General features: G+C 33.8%; 1 protein-coding gene across 1 annotated transcript in view; it reads left to right on the forward strand.

Moving 5' to 3' along the window:
• LOC137923458 (adipokinetic hormone/corazonin-related peptide receptor variant I-like) overlaps window positions 1–24,074 on the forward strand; it is a 38,116-nt gene that overhangs the window by 13,140 nt on the left and 902 nt on the right. Inside the window, exons 2-6 of the mRNA XM_068766717.1 lie at window positions 7,664–7,785; window positions 9,910–10,015; window positions 18,161–18,365; window positions 19,183–19,342; window positions 23,768–23,958. Of these exons, the coding sequence (XP_068622818.1) occupies window positions 7,664–7,785; window positions 9,910–10,015; window positions 18,161–18,365; window positions 19,183–19,342; window positions 23,768–23,958 (784 nt within the window). The remainder of the gene's footprint in view (window positions 1–7,663; window positions 7,786–9,909; window positions 10,016–18,160; window positions 18,366–19,182; window positions 19,343–23,767; window positions 23,959–24,074) is intronic.

A 24,074-nucleotide genomic window follows, 5' to 3' on the forward strand; every position in this document is an offset into this window, starting at 1 on the left:
ATTAAAAATAAATATAAAAACAAAGGCACGGATGCTAAAGCCTGTGAAATATAGATCCTAATAATACTAAAATTTAGAGGATTGACGATAGATGAAATATAAGACGTAAGAATAAAAAAATGAAAGAGAAAGAAGAAAATATGCAGAAAGATGATAGCTTAAAAAAAAGAAAAAAATCAAAGGTCACTAGATCTGCATGCCAGTGGGAACAGATTAAAAAAAATGCTATGAATGTAGAGATTGCCTCATGCAGTAGTGATACTGGTATATCCTGTACATTCCCTCGCTGCAATGTTAGAAATTCTCTCACAGATTGCATTCAGTCCTATCTAGAAATGCACTTGGTTCATTCGACGAAATATCCTCTTTCCATGATGAATTCATATCTGCATTCGTATTGTCTATCCTTTACTTTAAATCTTCTTTGTGTTTTGTTCACGTTTTAAATTGTTGTACTGTGGGTTCTGACTCTAAATGAAACATTAACATTTCACAAGGAGTCCTTTATTCACAAATCAGATGGTCACCCTACTTTAACACAAAGTTTACTTTCGCTTAGTTCAAACTACGTTTCCAAATCGCTCAAGAAATTACTGTACAAATAACTTACCAAATAGTCACTTTGTATCAATGATCGTAGATCTTAATCTTATAACTCGAAAAACAACACTGAACTGTCGACATGGGGAATACTACGGAGTACTATTTGTACTACGGAGAACGTTCTAGTAAGTTCGAGATAGTACTCGGTTAGAATTTCCGAGAACCGTACACAAAAATCTATTAGTAGCTTGTTATCACGCGTGTTCACGGCACTTCTTGATCCTAGGGTTCCGTCTTAGAGTGTTCTGCAACTTGTGCTTTGTAATAATATTTTTATTGTAAATTATTACAAATATAAGCAGAGGAAATAATATTAATCCAAATGACGACAATAACTTTATAAATACATAACAATTTTGTTTAAATTATTCACTAATTGATCTTTCACTTCATTTCGATTCGATATTTTTGTATAGGACAACTTTATATATAGGTTGTTAGGAAACAGATGTAAAATCTTTAAATGTGTGGATATATATTGTGAAATAATGTACACCATATTCGAAAATTAAAAGTCTGTAGAAATAGAAAACGTAATGAAAAAAAAATGTTTTTGCTTGGAGTTACTGGCATGTTACATATTAAAAGAAAAAAAAATATTGTCATTACCTTTGATGCAAAGAGACTTCATGTGTATGTCTTGGTACATATCATATTTTCAATCTATACAATCCTACTGAAATGCATATGCCTCTTCATAAGATATCTATGGTGGGATATACCATAATCGCCACGCCTTGTCGGGTTGGCGATCGCAGTGTGGTATTGTGGTACGCAGAGGACGCTGCTGTGCATCATCAGAAAGCTTGTTTACGGCCAGTGGTAAACCTATATAATTAATAAATTAAGTGTGAATTATTTAAGATTGCATCCCGAGAATCGAACCTATGATCTACGATCGCAAGTTTCTAAATATATATATACATGATAATTACTATACTTTTTTATGTAATTAATATTAAACACGCACTTAAATAAAAGCATATAATATTTACATAAATTACAGATATTTATATATAATTAAGCAAGTCTTTTTTTGTTTTTTGACTCTGTGTTTGGAACCATTCGGTATAACATAACTCCTGAAGATGCCCCGTGGAGGGGTAAAACACGTGTTGAGTGATTTAACGGTGGTAGTTGTGTAATTCGCATTGTTTGCCGCATACGCATTTATCAGCGGGCTGGCGGGCGGTGCACTTTGTTTCACGACTACCACTGCATGTGCGGAAGTGGCTAAATATTAGTCCCTTTCTTAGTTAGGATGTACTTCTGCGAGGTAACGCCTGATTCCATTAAATATGTATAATTATTTATTATCGAAAAAATTTCGAGTTAAACTTTACAATCTTTTGAATGTGCAGTTCTTATAACAGAATACTTGAACGATTGCCTGCAATTGATTTCTTTCGTGGCTTAGAATGTAAAACGCCTTTGTACTGCAAGAAGTCATTGGATTCACATATTCCAACATAAAAGATAGTTATAACATTTAAAGTTGTCAGTTTATACAGAGTCATTGTAAATAAATAAGACTCGGTGTTTAGCACTAATCTGTGTAGCAACTCCTGAAGATGCCCCGTGGAGGGGTGAAACACGTGTTGAGTGAATTTACGGTGGCGGTTGTGTAGTTGGCATTGTCTGTCGCATGCGCATTTACGAGCGGGCTGGCGGGCGGTGCACTTTCATGCACGACAACCACTGCATGTGCGGAGGTGGCTAGATATTGGTCCTTTCTTATTTAGGATGGACTTCCGCAATGTAACGCCTGAATCCATTAAATCATTGTAAATAGGTGTGAAAGCAAAAATTAAATAATTTATATCTATAATAAATCACCGTGTATATATACGCCGTGAGGCTGTGACGCCATTTTAAGATAAATCGTTGGACATCTTTAAAGTCTGTAAGAAAGAAAAACGTCGCTTCTTGATTTAAATGTTACAATTACTTTTGCTGTTTAACTTTTTATTTGTAATTAATTATTATATTATCTATCGCTTTCATTTCCACTACGGCCGCATCTTGGGTCTTCTGACATTAACAAAGTTAAATGAGTATAAAATTTTTAATTATGCTTCTACTATAATAGACATAAAAATTTAAAATTAATTTAACATATCTTTTAGATTATTAATTAAAATTAAAGGTGAAACCTTCTCTTCTCTTGTAAAACAAAATTACCGGTGGTGTGTACTTTATAAGAAGCCATATTTTATTCAATATTTTATATCGATAAAATTAAAATAAAGATTTCTAATTACAGTGTCTTAGTAGTAGTATTATAGTTGATTTACTAACAGAACTACTACATGATTGTTTCGCAAAATCCTGTAAAGCAAAGTAATCCCAAAGCCTTTTTGGCTTTGGAAAATCTACATTTAGGTCAGACCAAAAATCGTTGCAAACCTCTCTAAGCGCCTACACCAATATAGCTTGAAATATTTTAATCCTGCAATACTATGAAAGTTACAATACGATACAAAACGCTTTGTTAATATAACATGGCGGTCGCTATGAAAGTCTCATTCTGTTAGTTCAATCTCTCTCTCTCTCTCACTCTCTATCTCTAGAATCAGACTTTACGCAGTCGTATAAAATCGCCCACGCTTATACCTTTAATATTTAGATCAAAAAGTGGAAACGGAGCACTGGAAAATATCATAAAAAATATTTTTTTCATTGTTAATGCGACAGCTCTATCGCGATGAGTTTTTAAAATGGAAGGAGGGATCAGAGTAATTAGTAGGGATTAGATGCTATCGTGTGTGATCTCACAAAAAGGATCCAGGTCACTTATAAAGCAATGGAGAGAGCTTTGCTCGAAGTTTTGTTCTGAGATCGAATTAGAAGTTAGTAGATTCGCAGTAGCACCAAGATTAACCCTTTCGTTACCAGCGCCGGAGTTAGACGGCATCCACCTTCTAATGTGGGCTTATGGTAGAATCCTGTTTTAAGATTTATCACAGCCAAATAAATTACTAACAATTATCCTAACTTCTATTTTTAATTAATATACCAGAAAAATCTTTAATTATGTAACACAAATAAGAAAATTCGAACATCAGCTTACCGCCCTACAATGTGCGCATTTCGCGGCGCACATGCCCAGTTCAGTAGCGTCAATTCGGCGGAACGGACTGCCGTAAGGAAAGGGTTAAGGACGTAGCTCCAAGAATTGCTCGTCTGAACTGGCAATAGGCGGAGCACACGCAACCGATGGTCACTGAGGCCGAAAAGTTCTTGACCATGAGCCAGTAGAAAAGGCGTTGGTAGACACTCATTAGATGCACAGACGGTAAACTTACTGGATGTGGGCGGACCAGTCATCATGGCGTTGGGGGAAGCAAATACCTTGCAGTGGGCGTCCAATGGCTGATATACATATATATGTATATATATATATCACTGTGTTTGGCACTAATCGGTGTAACAACTTCTGAAGATGCCCCGTGGAGGGGTGAAACACGTGTAGAGTGTTTTAACGGTGGTGGTTGTTTAATTCGCATTGTTTGCCGCATGCGCATTTATCAGCGGGCTGGCGGGCGGTGCACTTTGTTGCAAAACTACCACTGCATGTGCGGAAGTTGCTAAATATTGGTCCTTTTCTTACTTAGGATGGACTTCCGCAAAATAACGCCTGATTCCAATATATATATATATATATATATATATATATATATATATATATATATATTAGATGCTCCCCCCCCATCGCTTTGCGTGGCTCGCACGTGATTTTTGTGACTTTAATTATATTATTACAAATTTTCTATAATAAAAGCCTAAACGTTGGCCTGACGGTAAAGCCTAAATTACTTCTTATTATGTCAGCTACCTTTCAGTAAAGGTCCCGTCAAAATAGCTCCAGCCATTTCAGAGATAAGCTGAATCGACGTTTGTATGTACCGTATATATATTTATATGCATGTAGTGAAAAGCGGTTATTCTAATACTACAAAGAGATACTACAATTTTATGCATTTGTATGGAAATGATTTGGTATATATATCCAGATATAGATTATATATAAAACATTTCTCAGGTAAAGTAAATTAATTTTATGATTTACTTCGATGCCAAATAAAGGGAAAATAAACTCAAGGTGATTTATTATTATTCCAACTCGATGTAAATCCGTCTATTTATTACTTTTACGAATTCTTTTGCAAACTGTTTAAAAAAAGGCTGCTTATTTTGATAACGCTACTTCATATCCCGACAACGAGCGGCCCCGTAAATCGTTCTCCATCTGTTTTTTTGCGTAGGCGACATTCTCTAACTTTGAAATTTGTCATCCGTTTTGTAAATCCACTGTCTGCTGTACAAAATTCACTTCTACCCTCAAACATAAAAGGTACATAATCTATTAATCATCTGAAAATGTGTACAGATAAGAGAGAAATATCTAGATATCTATACGACATATGTGCATCGAAGTTAGTATGTAAATATCAACCTTATTCCGTTACAATAAAGCTCATGTACTTTTATTACTTTTGTTTACGTGTTGTATTTATTCCTTTTCTAGCGTCGTTCTGCTAAATTCTGTGCTCTCAACTTCATATCGCAAGTCACGCCATCTATTGTATGGCATGCGTATATCTATATATATCTATATATACAGTATTACTTTACCGAAATCCATCAGATTCATTGTTTAAAATACTCAAGAACTTATTCGAGTGATTTTGGGTTGTTTTAATATATACAGGATGATCGGAAATAAGGTTCTATAGCTCCTGATGCTACAAAATATTCAGTTGAAGATAGAAAACAATAACTTATTTTAAAATGAAGTAATTATTTATTTGTTTATTTTATTTTACAGAAAGCTTAAAGACTAATAACAAATTTTAATATACGACAATTGTTTGTGACAATTGTTAATTACAAGCTTCCACTTATATGGTATCATTTGCGTTTATATTGATTGATGTTAAACCTTCCAAAAAACAGATAAAAAAAACAACAAAACGAATGAACCATGCCTAGACGTGCTATATTGTCGCACCAGTTACCTATCTCCCATCATCACCAAAATATTCCCTACTTAGTGTATTTCTTATATGACGTGCGCTGGTGATAAATATATCAATATCCAAGTGTAACAGTAAAACAATATAAGCTTTTACTGCGCATATGCAGAAAGCGTTACGCCTATAGTTTGTAGATGCAGTTGGTGAGTGTAGTAGTGGTGTTATATATGATATGATTCACATTTTGTGCATTAATTATATAGGATTGCCAATGCTCACAAACACGTGTGGCGTGCATATCGCGCGCCACTCAAACACCAAGCTGGTGCTACTCAAACACCAAGTGCACCGCCCGCCAGCCTGATAAATGCGTATACGGCAAACAATGCGAATTACACAACTGCCACCGTCAAATCACTCAACACGTGTTTCACCACTCCACGGGGCATCTTCAGGAGTTATGTTACACCGATTAGTCCCAAACACAGAGTATGTGTGTGTGACTCTGTGTTGAGGCGGGCGGTGCACTTTATTGCACGACTACCACTGCATGTGCGGAAATGGCTAAATATTGGTCCTTTTCTTACTCAGGATTGACTTCCGCAAGGTAACGCCTGATTCCATTAAATATTTCCATACATCGCCTCACATACTACGCCTTCCATCCAGAGTTTTAGAATTTTACGTTTATCATTGTTATTATTTGTTTAACAATTTATTATTCATTTGTATTTTTTTACTATCTATATCGCATTTAGTTTAAATATCTAATGTCATGCTAAACAAAGGATTAATCCGGGAAAACACTGAGAGCTTACTAGGTTGCGATCAATTTGGACAAATATAATCTAGGGAGCTTTTCAATGCTTTTTCGTCTCCGGAGCGGTAACATTTGTTCACATAGAATAAATTTAAGTGTCTGTCTGTCTCTTGATAGCTTTAAAAATTATACATCCAATCGCCGTGAAAATGTCGTAAATAAATATATCTCCGGAAAGGTTTTTAAAAAAAACAATTTTTTTCTTTTTATATCAATTTATGTTTAATATATCAGAACTGCCTTTATGTTCACATTTTTAATTAGACGCATAAAACAGAAACGCATAAACGGGTACACCTACATCTTAAATACATTCTAGTATAAATATACCATTTTGTACAATGTTCAAATATATTTATTTCCTCAATAAACATTGATAGGAATATTCCTTTCGTCTAAAGGTCAGGTAAGTACTTAACGAAATCCCACAAGGGAGGTTTGTGGAGGCGTTCGCTAACTTAATGGAACAGGCACCACGCAGCTAGTATCTTGTATTTGTATTACTTAGTGGTATTTTAATAATTAATAGTTATATGGAAATGCATTATAAACAATATTATTTGAAAAAATGTTTATAAAATCTCTTCAAAATAATATATCAGTCTTATGTCCGTTTGTCAATTGTTCGTGGCCATAACCTCAAAAAGAGAAGGTTTTAATCCTCCTAAATGAATATAAAAATATTAGGGGGACCGGAAAGTAATGTAGTTTTCGTCGACATATTTTACAGAAAAACCGATTGATATGTTACCGTTCCGGCAATGATTTGTATACTAGATGGCAAAAAGGTTCTTGATAACGAAACTGTATATATTTTTGATTAGAAATAAAAAATTGTTAAAAATGTAGTCGTGTGAATTTAACTTAAGAAAGCGACATTACTTTCTGGTCCCCCTTATATATCACTATTTTAAAATTTTTACTGCCAATCGGTCAAATGTCTGTCGCCTAATAGTCTGTCAGTATAATGATTGTCTGTTGGCCAATTGTCCGTCATTATAATGATTGTCTGTTGGCCAATTGTCCGTCAGTATAATTATAGTCTGTTGGTCAATTGTCTGTCAGTATAAAGATTGTCTGTTGGCCAATTGTCCGTCATTATAATGAGTGTCTGTTGGCCAATTGTCCGTCAGTATAATAATTGTCTGTTGGTCAATTGTCTGTCAGTATAATGATTGTCTGTTGGCCAATTGTCCGTCATTATAATGATTGTATGTTGGCTAATTGTCCGTCAGTATAATTAACGTGTAATGTCATTCCACAGATCGGCTGGAAGTACACAAACGAGTGGTTGGTAGGCAACGTTCTATGCAAGGCGCTGCTGGTGGTACGTGCTTTCGGACTATACCTGTCTTCAAACGTACTCGTCTGTATATCTTTAGACAGGTAACTATATATATATATAAATATTAATAATTATATATTTATTGCATACGATACAACTATAATTATATACAAAATAAACTCTATACTAATCGTAATAAAACTGAAACTAATTCATATAAACATTCATTAGTTATTCCGTAAGTAATGGTTTCCGTGTATGTCTAAGTGTCTCCGGGTGCTATATTTTTGTTTGTATATATATATATGACTGCAGACGAGTTGCAACGGTTTATTTATTTTCTCTATTTGTATATAGGAGTTTGTTTGAGGATTTTATTCGAAAAAGTTGAACACAGCCTGTGAACATCATAGTTTAACCATATTGAATAATATCTCGTTAGATATTCTTCAATGGTAAAGGAAATGTAGATGCCACTAAGAAATTATATGATGTGATAAGGATATAAAAATAAATAAAAGACGTGCTAAAATTAACGTAAAAATTTTTCCTGTCTTCAAAATGATAGGGGGACAAGTTTGGCAGAAAAAAAAGAAGAAATAATCAAATAAAAAAGGCAACCTTTACCCTTTCGAACTGTAGACACTGTATTTCAAAATTAAATTGAAGTCTCACAAAAACCTGACTAAAAATATCATAAAATCCTAGTACATGTAACGTATGATTCTGAAAAAGAATTATACATTTTCAGCTTTTAGATCCCGACATCTGTAACACAGATAACATTGAACTCAGCGGACTACACATCTTTTGTTTGAAAATTTTTATGTACAATTATCAAATTAAATTCGTTACTTAAATTTATTTAACTTGAGGTAGCATTCATCACTATCGCCATTATCACTTCAATCAAGCCTGCTGGAGAGGCCTCCGTAATATATACGAGAAACGGTTGGAAGCGGAAAATATAGCGGGAATGTATAAGAGAATCCTATGAGAAAAGTACCAATATTTAGCCACTTCCGCACATGCAGTGGCAGTCGTGCAACAAAGTGAACCGCCCGCCAGCCCGTTGATAAATGCGTATGCGGCAAACAATGCGAATTACACAACTGCCACCGTTAAATCACTCGACACATGTTTCACCCCTCCACGGAGCATCTTCAGGAGCCACATCACATCGATTAGTGCCAAACACAGAGTGCAAAGAATCCTATAAACAGTAGTGGACATGTTACTGAAATTACGAATATTTACATGCATTTATTTTACTTTTTTATCGCCCTCATATTTAAGGGCCTATTGTACATTCCCCTTTCTTGTGTACACAGGGAAAATTTTGGTTTTTACGTTTTTTTTTGGTTGCTCAATCTTCTTATATCCATCTCAATATTTCTTATTCGTTCTTTCACGCACGTTATCTCTCATTCCTATTCATTCTTTTATATTTTATACATCGCCTCTTTTTCTTTATCATTCTGTCTTGACTACTTCTTAATTTTCAGCCAATGGATGCAAGGCATTAGACTGTCCAAAGATCGTGATGATGACAGGTCTTGCACTGCCTCCGTCTGATGACTTCACTCGAGTTTAATTATGTCTACAGTCCACTTAGTGGGGTACCTACACGCCGCGTCTACTGCCTTGTGATCGTGGCCATCGTCAAGACCTTTTGTACCACTACTTTACAACAATATCTATTTAATATTTTACAATTGTTTCATTTCTTATTTTATTATCACTAAGAAAGGTACTTATATATAGCTACTTCCAGTGTTTGGCATCGATCGGTGTAACATCTCCTGAGGATGCCCCGTGGAGGGGTGAAACACGTGTAGAGTGAATTAGCAGTGGTAGTTGCATTTCGCATTGTTTACTGCACGCGCACTTATCAGCAGGATGGTGTGCGGTGCACTTCATTGCACGACTACTGCTGCATAGCGGAAGTAGCTATATATTAGTCCCTGTCTTAGTTAGGATGTACTTCAAGGTAACGCCTGAATCCTATTAGACATTTTATCTTCATCACATAGCATAATATCTTAGCCATAATTTACAATATATGTCCTATTCCTTGTATTATTACATTTGATAAAGTTTCCTATAACCTTTGAGTAGTAATCTAGAAAGATAATAAGAAAGAAAGGTAAAAATACCTCTTTGTTCATCAAAGGGACGATGTTCATTTCTTTTATATTTCTTGCAACCGAGATTATTGTTCGCAGGTTTTTTGCGGTACTGTATCCGTTGAAACTACGAGTGGCGCGCAAACGAAGCCAGCATATGCTGTACTGGGCATGGGCAATGGCGTTTGCTTGCAGCTTACCACAGGTAATTTTAATTATTGCTTTATTTCATGTATACCTCTTTTAACACGTTCACTGCGGGCCCAATTTTGAAGAACTTTCAGCTGGTGCGGCTGAGGTCGAATCAGCCTCAAGCTGAACTTCCTAGTAGTGCGGTTGAGGACTTTTCTGCCTCATGTTCATCAATATTTTTTTACAATACTGAGTCAATGCTTCGCAAACATAAAGAAAGCTATATTTGTCTTTGTCATACCTCATACGGTTGAGTGTAAACAGCCGCCGCGCTAGAGAGAAAACACGAGTTTTACGCGCCGCACCAGTGCAAAGTCTACCATGAGGCTGAATCGACCTCAAGCCGCAGTGAACGTGTTAATTCAACGGACAAAAGCGGCCTTTGCGTACCATGATACAAAACTGCGATCGCCAACCTATCTTTTAAGCATGGAGATTATGGTATACCCTCTCATAGATCTTTCATGAAATCATTTCACGAAATGACTCAAATCAAAAGTAAAGTTAAGAAAAATGCGTTTAAAGTGTTCAGATTCTAAATTACAATATATTTTATTTATTAATTATTCTATGAATGGATTATATTGAAAATTTACAGGGTTATATATTGAACCTAATGACATTTGATGAATATTTTTTTTTTCTTGAAGAAACTAAAAGTACAGACTTATTGACATCGCTGTTTTATACTTTCGTTCGGATTTACGTTCGGAAATTGAAACTTTTACTTAGATATTAATATACTACTACTTACAATGAAATATATAATTAAAATTATTAGTCATTCATTTAAATAACCTAATCACATTTTTAATATTATATATATATATATATATATATATATATATATATATATATATATATATATAAGTTGGTTATGAAAGATGGAAAAATTAGAATAAAGTATATTTAGTGTTTAATAAGTTTTTAATTAAATTTACTTGCAAAACACCTCGAGTGAAATACACATTTGTAATCAAATAAATCGCCAAATCGGCTCTCTTCACTCCACATTTTTAGAGTCAGAACCTGATTCCCGAACAACAAGATTTTCAAAAAGTCATCTCCTTTGAGTAAGTAGAAAATAGATGATACGACAGAACGCAGTAACCATGGCTTGCAATGGTTTGTCGTAGCTCTACCAAAAAAGGCGTTGAAATTTTTGAATTACGTCATTTTGTTAGCTTTATAACATAAAAAAAGGTTTCCGTGTTTTATATTATAAATATAACAAAAATTAAAGATCATATGCATGATAAAACGACGTAACCCGTGTTACGCTATTTTATTATGACAGGGCAACGACGCCTAAGACATAGGCAGTGCGCGTCTATAGACTGAAACGACAAGGCATTCACACTCACTTTACTTTTTTACTGGCAATTATCTGAAATAGTATTCTATCACCGGCACTGAATGCAAATTAGTTCAGAATAAACGTCCAAAAAACTAAACAGTTGCTGTTTTTTTAATTAAATTTAACATTTCATGTACACATTGTAATATCAACTCTATATATAATACTACAAAGTTTCTCATATTTCGATATATAAAAACTCATTAGTGATATGAGATTTATTTAATAATATACTTTGATTTTAGATTTATAATTAAGAAAAGAAAAGTATAAGATATCTTGTGAATCTATACATACTCACTTTTTTCTGTCAATTATTTGAAACAGTAATCCATCACCGGCACTGAATGGAAATATGTTGAGAATAAACGTCCAAAAAACTAAACAGTCGCTGTTTTTTTTAAAATAAATTTAACATTTCATGTACACATTGTAATATCAACTCTATATGATTCTACAAACAAAGTTTCACATATTTCGATACGTAAAAAGTCATTAGTGATACGAGATTTTTTTAATAATATACTTTGAATTTAGATTTATAACTAACAAAAGAAAAGTATAAGATATCTTGTGAATCTATACATACTCACTTTTTTTCTTTACTCACTTTTTTATACATACTAAATTTTTTTCTGTCAATTTTTTGAAATAGTTATCTATCACCGGCACTGAATGCAAATTTGTTGAGAATAAACGTCCAAAAACTAAACAGTTGCTAAATAAGAAAGGACCAATATCTAGCCACCTCCGCACATGCAGTGGTCTAAACACCGAGTCAAGCACTAATCTGTGTAACAACTCCTGAAGATGCCCCGTGGAGGGGTGAAACACGTGTTGAGTGAATTTACGGTGGCGGTTGTGTAGTTGGCATTGTCTGTCGCATGCGCATTTACGAGCGGGCTGGCGGGCGGTGCACTTTCATGCACGACAACCACTGCATGTGCGGAGGTGGCTAGATATTGGTCCTTTCTTATTTAGGATGGACTTCCGCAATGTAACGCCTGAATCCATTAAATATTTAAAAAGTTGCTGTTTTTTTTTTTCGATATATAAAAACTCATTTGGGCTACGAGATTTATTTAATAATATATTTTGATTTTAGATTTATAACTAAGAACAGAAAAGTATATGATATCTTGTGAATCTATACGACGTATGTTATGCGATGATTAAGACATTATAATCTTAGTGTTTTATCTAAAAAAAACTCTTTTTAACGCTCCAGTTGTGTAACTACAACATTATTACTACTTAAAATAGATACATCGGAATTCTCAGATATATCATATAACAGTAGAAATACAAAACAATTTATCTATACAACAAAACGAAAGTCCACAAATATGCGTTGCCAGTGGTGACGTATGGCACGTATGTGGTCTCTCATTTCTGGCACACGTATAATCGAACCATCACTCTGAGCAATAAGAAAAGTTGCCAGAATCTATAAGAGCCAAAAAATAATTGAAATAATTTAAATTAAATTAAAAAAGAAGAGTGATATTTTTGAAAGTCGAATAAAAATAGATAAACAAAATAATATTAATATTGAACTAAGGCAAATAAAAGTAAAAATAAACAAAAATTAATGGAAATGTAAATGTAGCATCCTGTAGACAAGGTGATGTACGAAAGATGAAGTAAGAAAAGGAATGCAAGATATAATGAAGGGAAAAAAGAGAAATTATTAAAAGATATCAAGGATAAAAGATAAGCATGACAATAATGATAATAATAGAAAAATTATTATTTATATAAATATAGTATATATATAGTTATATAATAGTATCTTAACTATATACTTATATACTATAGTATCTTAACGTGTACAATAAAGAATATTAAATAAATAAAATACTCCTTGCTTTACCATAGTAGGGGAAAACGAAAAAAAAACCTGTAGGTCCGCAAATATTAGATAGCTATAATCTAACGAAGGAACTGCACACAAACATATAAGGTTTAAATAACTGTAATTTTTTTTGATTGAATTATTTTTAATTATGTTCCTTTTGTCAAACTATTCTGACTTTATAAAAAGGATATATTAAGGTTTATTTATTCTACACACGACAGACTTACATTCTTATTCTGATCCTTTAATATCTATATTTGCGCGTCAATTCAGGTCTTTGTCTACTTATTTTACTAAATCCTATGTAAAGCATCAAAGGAAAATCATCTAACAGAAATAATCCGTATTCTTGAAAAAGTCAAATTGTGCGAAAGTTATAATAAATCTAAATATTTACAAATAAAATAATAAAGTTATGTATCTACACATGCTTACGTTGATTTGTTAAATAAATTAAGTAAAACTAGATGAAAGAAACTTAGAAAGACATGAATAATAGAAAATGGAAATGATGCGAGAAATGTAAAAAAAAATTGTGATGAAAGGAAAAAACTACAAAATTGAGAGAACTTTTTTTAACCCGAAATCGTAATGTCCCGGTATCACATAAAGCAGATGGAACAAGATACCCTCAAAAAAGAGGCTATTAAACGAAAAAAAAACTGGCCCTGTTCAAAATTTACAGTATATGCCATGTACGAAAGTAACCAACAGTCAACCTAATGACGGTCAGGTAGAACGATAGAGGAAGTAAACATCGTCGCCATTATTATAGACACAAAAGGAAGAATATCCTTCCTTAGCGTCTGCACAAGGATCTATTGTTTGAGTTTAACAGTTTGACAGGTTAGGTTTGAGTTTAACAGTTTGACAGGATTAAAAGTTTCTGAATTTAACAGGTTAGGTAGGCGATGTTAGAGACAATACCTAGCGAACTGGAGCACAAAAATTAAAACTGATTGGATGAAAGATACACACAGTTTATTTCAAAACTCATCTGCCTACAACTTCAGATACACCAACGCCGTAATAAATTATTTGTCATGCGAATAAAATAATATTTACGTAAAACTTTCACCACTCATTTGTACATATTAAACATTGATTCAAATTTAATATAAGATAGTATTTAATTCAATATTCCATCAAGCATTAAAGATTTAATACAAATTCACAAACAACAACACATATGTCACTTGACGCCGTCCGCCATTTTTATATTTCATAATATTTTTCGGCGTGAGACGCGGTTTTGACAGCCACCTACAAATCATACGCCGCGCGTCCTTACATTTTGCGCACGCGTAGACCGATGGATTGACAGATAAGCGAAAGCATTTTGACAACTGTGATTATTTCGCTACAGATCATCAAAGAAGCTATAGCTAGAAACAAAAGACAGGCCTAAAAACGTTCTGTTAAAATGTAAATACGAGTAAATTATCAAAATAAGAAATAAAACAAAAAGTTAAAAAACATTTAAATAATAAAACCACACCATAATTAAGCTGTAAAACTGTGATATATGTAGTAAAAATTATTTGAAATATCTAGTGAGAAAACAAAATAGACTTATGTTATAATGTCTGAGAATGTGATGGAAAAATGGAATAAATTAAAACGAAAAAAATGTAAAGTATAAATGATAAAGAATGGAAAAAGATAAAAGAGATTATTAATAAAAAGAACAAACGAAAAAATTATTAAACCTCAACAAATTTCCGATCCCAAATAAAAAGGGGAAAAAAAGAAAAAAACAACTAAGCGGATTTCTAACTGGCTTTTCTCAGCGCAACAATTTATATTGAGATTACTAGAAGTTATATAATAAGCAATATTATCTTCATAGTTAGCCGTTGACGGTTCGACCTGACGCTCTTGCAACTTCAGATAAACTTTCTTCATTACAATAATGAAGTCAAAGGTACGTCGTCACATATTCACATAAATATTTTTATAACATTTCATAAATTATTAAAAAAGTATACCTTTTATTTTTGTATTTAAACAATTGCTTTTTATAGTTAAGACATTACGCTTATTGCACACGTGTATGTTTATATATATATACATACACGTGTGCAATATAAAAATATAAAATATAAAATAAAAGCAAAATTTTCGGTTTTTATTTTTTATACATATTTTGTTTTTGAAAAACAACATATATATATACATATACATGTATATATATTTACATATACATATGTATTTTCCTTGTCAATGTCATTTATTTTTTCCTAAACCTTTCATTCTTCCCACTAGAATACTACAGGTGTACATTTAGTTCGTTTTATTTTTATTTCTTTGCTTTGATTTTATTCTCTTTGTAAAAATACTATGATATTAATGCGTGGAATTAAATGTTGTACCTCATTCAAGAAGCTAGTTACTGTTCCGCGCTGTTTATAAAGCTATATTTGTATATTTGTAAAGAGCAACTATTGAGTTTCTCAGTTCTACTGAACAGAACTGCCTTCTAAGCTGGTAGCTTCCTGTAGATATAACAATGTCTACATTTTATTTTGATTTACTATTTAAAAATGTCGTTAATAGCCCATTCGGGTAACGAATATTTTTATTTTGATTACAAATTGTTTCTATTTAGTTTTGCACATGGACTCTTGTCAGAGTTGTTGTGATCATGTCATAGTATGTTTTAGGGATACTCGTAGCCCTAGCTATGCGTCGACATGAAGTTTGTTGATTGAAAAACAAAAACAAATTGGTTGAATAGATAATATTACATACATATAAGATTTATAATTATTTCATTCACAGTCGACAGAAGTTCACTGCAAGGCAACGGATTCCTAAATGATTCCAGTCAAAGATAAAGATAAAATACATTTATTTAACATTAAAACTCTTAACAAAACACTTATTGGTTTTTAACTTATTTTACGTATATATCTATTTTATTTTTGACTCTACTCTTCTTCAAAAGGTGTTATAGATGTGGAATAGAAGCCGTAAGAAACTCCACAACAACATCTTTTAAGTATAGCAATACAGATTTAAACAAATAACTTTATTAGATACAGCCTAAATTAAATCATAATATTCCAGTGACATTAAGTCAATTTTTCTAGTTGTTTAAATATTCATAAGCTGCCAGCATGCAACGCCTGGTTGGAATCCTACTCACGTTGCGTTAATTCAGAACGAGGCCAAATCTAAATACATAAATGTCAAAATTTGGGAACGTATAAACCAATGTACAGGTCGACCATCACTCGCTTCTGACCGCCTAGTAACCATCGCTTCGCAAAGCTACACTACCCAACAGTCACAACACTCCACAGCATGGAGGTGGACGCGATCTAGGTCCAGCTCTTCACGGGGTACGGAAGATTCTCTGAGTACCTCCAAAGGTTTATTCTCAAGAAGGATCCCTAGTGCTTTTGTGAACCGGGCGTTGACCAGACCGTGATCCACTTGGTAGCAGAATGCCTCGCATTTGGAGTGCTCCTTATCGAAATAGAATGCCGGATAGGTACAAGGATCGAGGAGTTCACAGTCGCCTCCTCTTCCTTAGTTCCTGGGTGGTGGCAAATCAGGCAATAAAGGAGAATAAAAAGTGAACAGGCAATAAATGTAAATTAAAATGAACAAAATTTTAATAAAAATCGATAATTACTTGTAAAATAAATCAAACAGCATTGATTGAGGATTGATGAACGGAATTGAATAGAAGAGAAAGATAGATGGAAATGTAGAATGAAACAACGGAAAGGTAGATAAGAAAAGGACCAACATTTAGCCACTTCCGCACATGCAGTGGTAGTCGTGCAATAACCAATAACTGCCACCTTTAAATCACTCAACACGAGTTTCACCCCTCCACGGGGCATCTTCGAGAGTTATGTTACACCGATTAGAACCAAACACAGATTCTTTTGTTTTTGAGAAGGAAACATTGACCTGCTCGTTAAATATAGTTCAAATACTCGCGTGTCTTATTATTTCTAACCGTTTGGAAAGGTAGACAATATGACGTATGAAAGAAGAATATGGAAATAAAAACGGGAATATGAAAAAATAATTAAAATGGAAAATAAAAATCCCTGTTACGATCTAAATAGGGGTGGAAGGAGAGATCGGTCTCCAATAACAGGGGCCACATATAAAAAAACATTCACAACACTATACACCTACACGAGTATTGTCCCACTTTGTGCAAACGTCATAAATGTTACCGGAACACGATCGGAGTTTTAGCTTCCGAACCTCAGTTTCCGTCACCTGAATTTGGATGAAGCTGCACAAATTCAAATTCAGCTATCAGCATAACGTCGATCATTTAGATTCAAAATTTCGGCTTGTTTACTTGAAATGTTTCGTGAGTAAGCCGGTACATTATTTAGATTTAAATATAATTTAATATGTTAATAATATAAATGTAAGTATATAGTACATGTGCGATACCTGAATCGAAATTCAATGATACTTTTTTTAACTCAAATCACAAAACTGACAGACAGTAACATAATAATTACTTTCACAACAGTTGATATTTTATTTTCATATTTATTCTTTTTAAATTAATTAAACATATAAAGATCAGCGCACCTATGGCTGTTGGAGCCGAAACGTTTTTGAGGGGTAATCTCTTGCCAGTAGACTTGGGGTATGGAGGCTGTCTTTTCCAAAATCACTGGTTGCATCGCAAGGCCGATCATCTTGGTGATATTTCAGGGAGGCATATGCCTTAAAGTACGTCTTTCAGCTTCAAACTTGCCTTGGAGGGATTAAAAAATGTATGTTTATGTTAATATTTTAAAAACCTGACGTGATAGAGAAAAACGGTTTTCAGATTTGTAATCAGCATGAAAAACTGCTTTAGAAAATGTAATCATCAAACAAGATATTTTTGGGTTGTTATTCAGTGTAATCAACAATGAAAGAATAAGATGAATTTAAATAAAATATTTGTGGTACAGAGCGTGGTGTTTCGTGTGATGCAACATCCTCAAGTGCCGGGTTTCGAGCAGTGCGTTTCGTTCGACGCGTTCAAGAGTGTCAGTCAAGAGATAGCGTATAACGTAAGCTGTCTCTGCGCGATGTACTTCGTGCCCCTGCTCATCATCTCTGTCTGCTACGTGTGCATCTTCTGGAGGATCCGTCGCTGCAGCAATGAGCTGGATGGTAACTTCTTTCTTATCCTTGTTTTTATATTTGATAGTTATTTTTTTAATATTCTTTTGTATATCTTGTCAGATTTCTCTACCACGATAGAGCCCATTTGACGATATATAGAGAGTGGTTGATTATTAGATTAAATAAAGATGTTTGCTGTCAATTTATTCATGGTGAAACCTATCTAAAGCGTTTCAAAATTTGAAAAACCAGAAACTACATATTAAAATTAGTAATTGTTGACTGTCATTCCCTGTATACTTTGTACTACCAGAAGCCAATTGACCTAATTAAATAGCGATAGATAAATAAAAATTAAGTCATTTTTAAGTTAGACAATTAAAACTTAGATATTTAAAAAAAAAACGCGTAAAGACGGATAACAATAATTATTAGAACAGCACAGGAGTTTATATCTATCATTTAAAATTAATATTTATTCAATTCTAATAAATTTTAACTTTGTTACAGCTGACAAAGTTCTTTTTCTCCTAAATATCGAAATAATTAAATGATACATTCAAATGTACTACACAAACAAAATAAATCAAGATTAAATTTGTTTTACATCATTATAATAACCATCTGTTCACTGCTGGGCATAAGTCTCCTTCGCTGATTTCTTATAAGACCGCTTGGAGATGGATTTTTATTATACAAACCATGTCTGTGAATTAAGGCTATATAATAATAAAAAAGTATATTGTTTTTATAATCTTTTTATAGAAGATCTAATGATGATCGTTGTTTACTAAAAAGGTGATGATTATGTGTATCTAGTTCGTAGACCTTTCTTTGTTGCAATTGTATGAAGGCGTCCCGTCAGATAACTTCGCGGAGAGAGGCGAGACTGCGACGGGCGTGCGTCTGCGCAGGTCAGATCACCGGCTGTTGGAGCGGGCCCGCCGTCGCACTCTACGAATGACCGTCATCATCGTCACCGTATTCGCGTTGTGCTGGCTGCCTTACGCCGTCATGGCTATGTGGTAAATATTAATTTGTAGCGAAATAATCACAGTTGTCAAAATGCTTTCGCTTATCTGTCAATCTATCGGTCTACGCATGCGCAAAAACTAAGGACGCGCGGCGTGTGATTTGTAGGCGGCTGTCAAAACCGCATCTCACGCTAAAAGATATTTTGAAATATAAAAATGGCGGACGGCATCAAGTGAAATATGTATTGTTGTTTGTGAATTTATATTAAATCTTTAGTGCTTGATGGAATGTTGAATTAAATACTATCTTATATTAATTTTAAATCAATGTAGTAATGAAAGTTTTATGTAAAAATTATTTCATTCGCATGAGAAATAATTTATTACGGCGTTGTTGTGTCTGAAGTTGTAGGCAAGACTTTTAAAATAAACTATGTCTATCTTTCATCCGAGCGTTTTAATTTTTGTGCTCCAGCTCGTTAGGTGTTGTCTCTAACATTGCCTACCTAACCTGTTAAACTCTACCACAAATTCTTTAATGATAAAAAATAATATTTTGGTTCCATCATCAGCGCCATTTCGGTAGTATAAAGTCTCTTGGACGCACAATAACAATATATAAGTATTGCTTTTTTTTATTTATTTAGCCTATTAAAACTGTATGTTCCTAGTTTTGGTCTACAAAAATTAAACAAATCATTTATGGCACAAAGTAAACGTATGTACAATAAAATTCAACAGTCAATTTCAGATCTGCCACTGAAAATCGACATAATTTAAAAAAAAAGTATATTATGATATTCCAGAATACTATACAGATGTTAATGCGTAGAATTTAATGTTGTCGATGTTTCAGGAAGCTAATTAATATCGCGTACTCTTTATAAAACTATATATAAAGATCAAATGTTGAGTTTCTTGCCGTCTTTTTTCAACAAACCTGTCTAGCTTATAGCTATAGGAACAACAATGCCGACATTTTATGTTGATTGTGAAGTTCTTGTAATGGCCTATTCGAATAAATAATATTTTAATTTTAATTTCTTGTGGGCTCCCGTTAAATAAATATAAAACCAGTATTATAAACAAAAGAAATACTGTTGTATGTAAGACCGGTTAGATGCCATGTGCCTCTTCCTGTGACGTTAATAAGGTCTCTCCACCTGTGAACGTCATATGCTGAACGGTCATCTGTCCCGTGTGCCATACAGCCTGACCGCTGTTTTTTCATGGAATCAGGCGTTACCTTGCGGAAGTCCATCCTAAGAAAAGGTGCCCCGTGGAGGGATGAAACACGTGTTGAGTGATTTAACGGTGGTAGTTGTGTTATTCGCATTGTTTACTGCATGTGCATTTATCAGCGGGCTGGCGGGCGGTGCACTTTATTGCATGACTGCCACTGCATGTGTGGAAGTGGCTAAATATTGGTCCTTTTCTTACGCTGTTATTTCAACTTGCCAATCCGTTGGCTATGTCATTTACTTTCGTACTTTTACAGAATTATCGATAAGTTTCACAAAACTAGACTTAGGAAGTTTAATAAATACGTGAATAACAGACGTGCGCAACATTTTTTGTTTAAATCAGCCAAGCAGAAAACGTAGGAACAAAAAAAACTAAATTAAAACAATTGAAATAACAAAATAGCTGTACATGGAAAATGGAAAACAAGTAACGTAAAAAGTAGATAAATAGAATAATGTGCTTTATAAAAAGATATATTAACTTCACAGAGAATAGTTTCTAGTTCAACAATACTCGTTTAACAATGTTACTTGAGTAAGTGTTACTTCGGAAACGAGAGTGGAATGATCCAACTGCTCGCATACGAAGGCTTTATGCACAAGTTTATCTAACCCGAGCTTCTGAAAGCTCCGAAGCGAATTTAAATAGTTATTTGCATACGACTTCTTTTTTCAGTTCTGTTCACAAAGCTCAGGGTGTTTATCTTCTAGTAACTCAAAGTTAGTTTTTAAGTAAATTTTTTTCTTGTGTAATACACCGACCGGCTATAAGACGATGGTAATTTTCTGCCTATAATATTAAAATAATTGAAGATTCAAAAGCGCATATACATACCCATTCGAATAAAAATATTTTGAATTTGAATTTGGATTGAACGGTTCTAAATGGGAATTGTATTAGAAGTAGGAAAAGGACCAATATTTAGCCACTTGCGCATTCATCAGCGGGCTGGCGGGCGGTACACTTTGTTGCACGACTACCACTGCATGTGCGGAAGTGGTTAAATATTGGTCCTTTTCTTACTTAGGATGGACTTCTACAAAATAACGCCTGAATACATTAAATAACAATATTACACGTACATACTAATTATTATTTAAATTGATATATAATTATTGTTACGTAAAATAAATGTTAATCTGTTACTAGTACCCTGTTTCCTTTTTTAAATTTTAATTTATAGCTATATTGATATCGACATATCATAGGACTCCTTTCGAAACTCTCCGACATAAACAAACTGCGAAAACTCCATCCATCTGACACAACTACTAAGCGGGCACGGGTACTGCAAGCAGTACCTGCACCGTTTTAAAATGAGACTTGCCCATGTGACGACTTCACAGTACAAACTTTTTATTACTTACTCAGACAATGCTCCCGATTCGCATCCAAAAGACATAACCACGTGACCTTATGTGAAAACCTTAATATACCTCCGTTCAGCTTACCGGACCTTCTCAAGAAAAAATCTACAGCAGAATCTTTTGATGAGTTGGCCCGGCACATTGTCCTAAATCTCAAGGCATTTAACGGTCTGTAGCGCTTGGGCAGCGACTTAAATAAAATAATGTAGCAACTAATATATAATTGTGTATTCCAAATTGTATTGTTAATATGTATAAATTTTAGCTGTATTTACCCGTAAGTGAAAATTGTGTAAAAAAAAAATTTATAAAACGCTGTCGTGCCTCGCAGCTGGGAGAAGAAAGTTCCATAAATAGCGGCAACCCTCTCCCAACTGTCTGCGTTTAGTTAAAGCGAAAGATAAATACTGTAAAAAAAAACACCAGCGATACAAATTAGAATTAATAAAAAAAGCTATATTGATATATAAATATGATATAATACGTTTATTGAAATATCTAAGTACACTATTTAAATAAATATAATAAATAATGAAATCAAATTGTCAGTTTGACTGCGCCAGTTTGTTAAGTAAGAGCTTTAGAAACCTTCGCTTTGAATGCGCAACGATTCCTGTTCATCCTAATATCGAGGGAGAGTGCGTTCCAGAGAATAGGTTGTATTGCGAAGGAGTAAGTAAATTTGGTACAATGAGAGGGTCATTTTTTATATTAGCCCCCCTATTGGGTACCTCTTCTTCTCCCCCCCTACTCCTATTTTTGTGTGGGAACAGAGATTCCTTTTTTAAATTAATTTTTTCATCTTTCATTTTTTATTACCAAAGGGAGGGACATTGTTCCGAAAAGACGAATGCTCGAGGAGAGTAGAATTTTTCTGTACTAGCTAAGAACTGGAATTGACATGATAAGGAGAAGTAGAAGAGGGAGAAATGAGTCCCCATTCACTGCACTATACACCTACACGGGTATAGTTCTCCGCGTGTGTACGTCTTCGTTGTAACTAGGGTACGATCCCTAACGTAAAAATTTTTTAGTCTGTGGACCTCTGTTTCCACGGGCTCAAATACATCAAATACACATAGAAAAGAGTAAAGAGAAATGTGTTGTCAGTGAACGCAAGAAACGACTCTGTCGGATAGGTAGCCATTTTACTTGAAAATAGTAGGAAGACATATTTATTTAATATTCTTTATTGTACACGATAAGATACATTTAATAAGTTTTACAATAATATACAAAAAAGTACAATGGGCGGTCTTATCACACAAGGCAATCTCTTACAGACAACCATAGTAGGAAAAGATAAAAGTACTTACAAACGGTAGTTTACGTGTACAAAAAATACATATTCACAAACAAGTGAACATAAACATACATACATACGTATATAACATATATACTTTTAATAAAAAAGGTTTAATACATATTATAAATATAATACAATAATAAATAAAAACATCTAACTGACTTCGATCAGTATTGGTTCGATCGCACTTGCCTCAGAAAGAAGCAAGAAGAAAATGAAATTAACTAAGAGATAGATAATTATAGGTCTAGTAAATGGTTCTTAACCTTTTTTTTGAAAATAGGTAGTGAGTTAGCACGTCTTATATTCAGCGGTAAATCATTCCACAGTCGAACGGCCTGCGTGGTGAAAGATTTGGCCATAGACATAAATATATATGAATGAAATGAAAATTCAGAAGGTAGTCCATTTTGCTTAGAAGATCTACATTGAAATCAAGATAGTACAAATCGCCATAGTCGATTATAGAGAGCAAAATGCATGCCATGCATTGTCTTAGTTTAAGAAAACTCTTGATTGGTCTTGTTCTGTATTTTAAATTTTTTATTTTATTTGAAGGTACATGGTCGATAGACAGTCGGCGTCCCGCGTGTCGCCTCAATTACAAGATCTTCTATTCGCTATGGCCGTCTCCAACTCTTGCATGAACCCACTGGTGTATGGCTCCTACGCGCTGCGATCCAACGAAACCTTCCAGAAGCTTCTCAAGAAAACTTGCTGCTGGTCTTCATCTTCCACACTAAATACTGGTATGAAAACTTTGTGTATTATTTTCTAGAAACTCGTTTTCATACCTATGGACTAGCTTATTACGTTTTATCGGAAACTATGAAGCTTGGTGACTTGAAAATCTTTTTTTTCAGTT

This window comes from Battus philenor, unplaced genomic scaffold (genome assembly GCF_028537555.1).
Source record: "Battus philenor isolate CCGP_79_NKW_IND1 unplaced genomic scaffold, ilBatPhil1.0.hap1 SCAF_21, whole genome shotgun sequence".
Lineage (NCBI taxonomy): Eukaryota > Metazoa > Arthropoda > Insecta > Lepidoptera > Papilionidae > Battus > Battus philenor.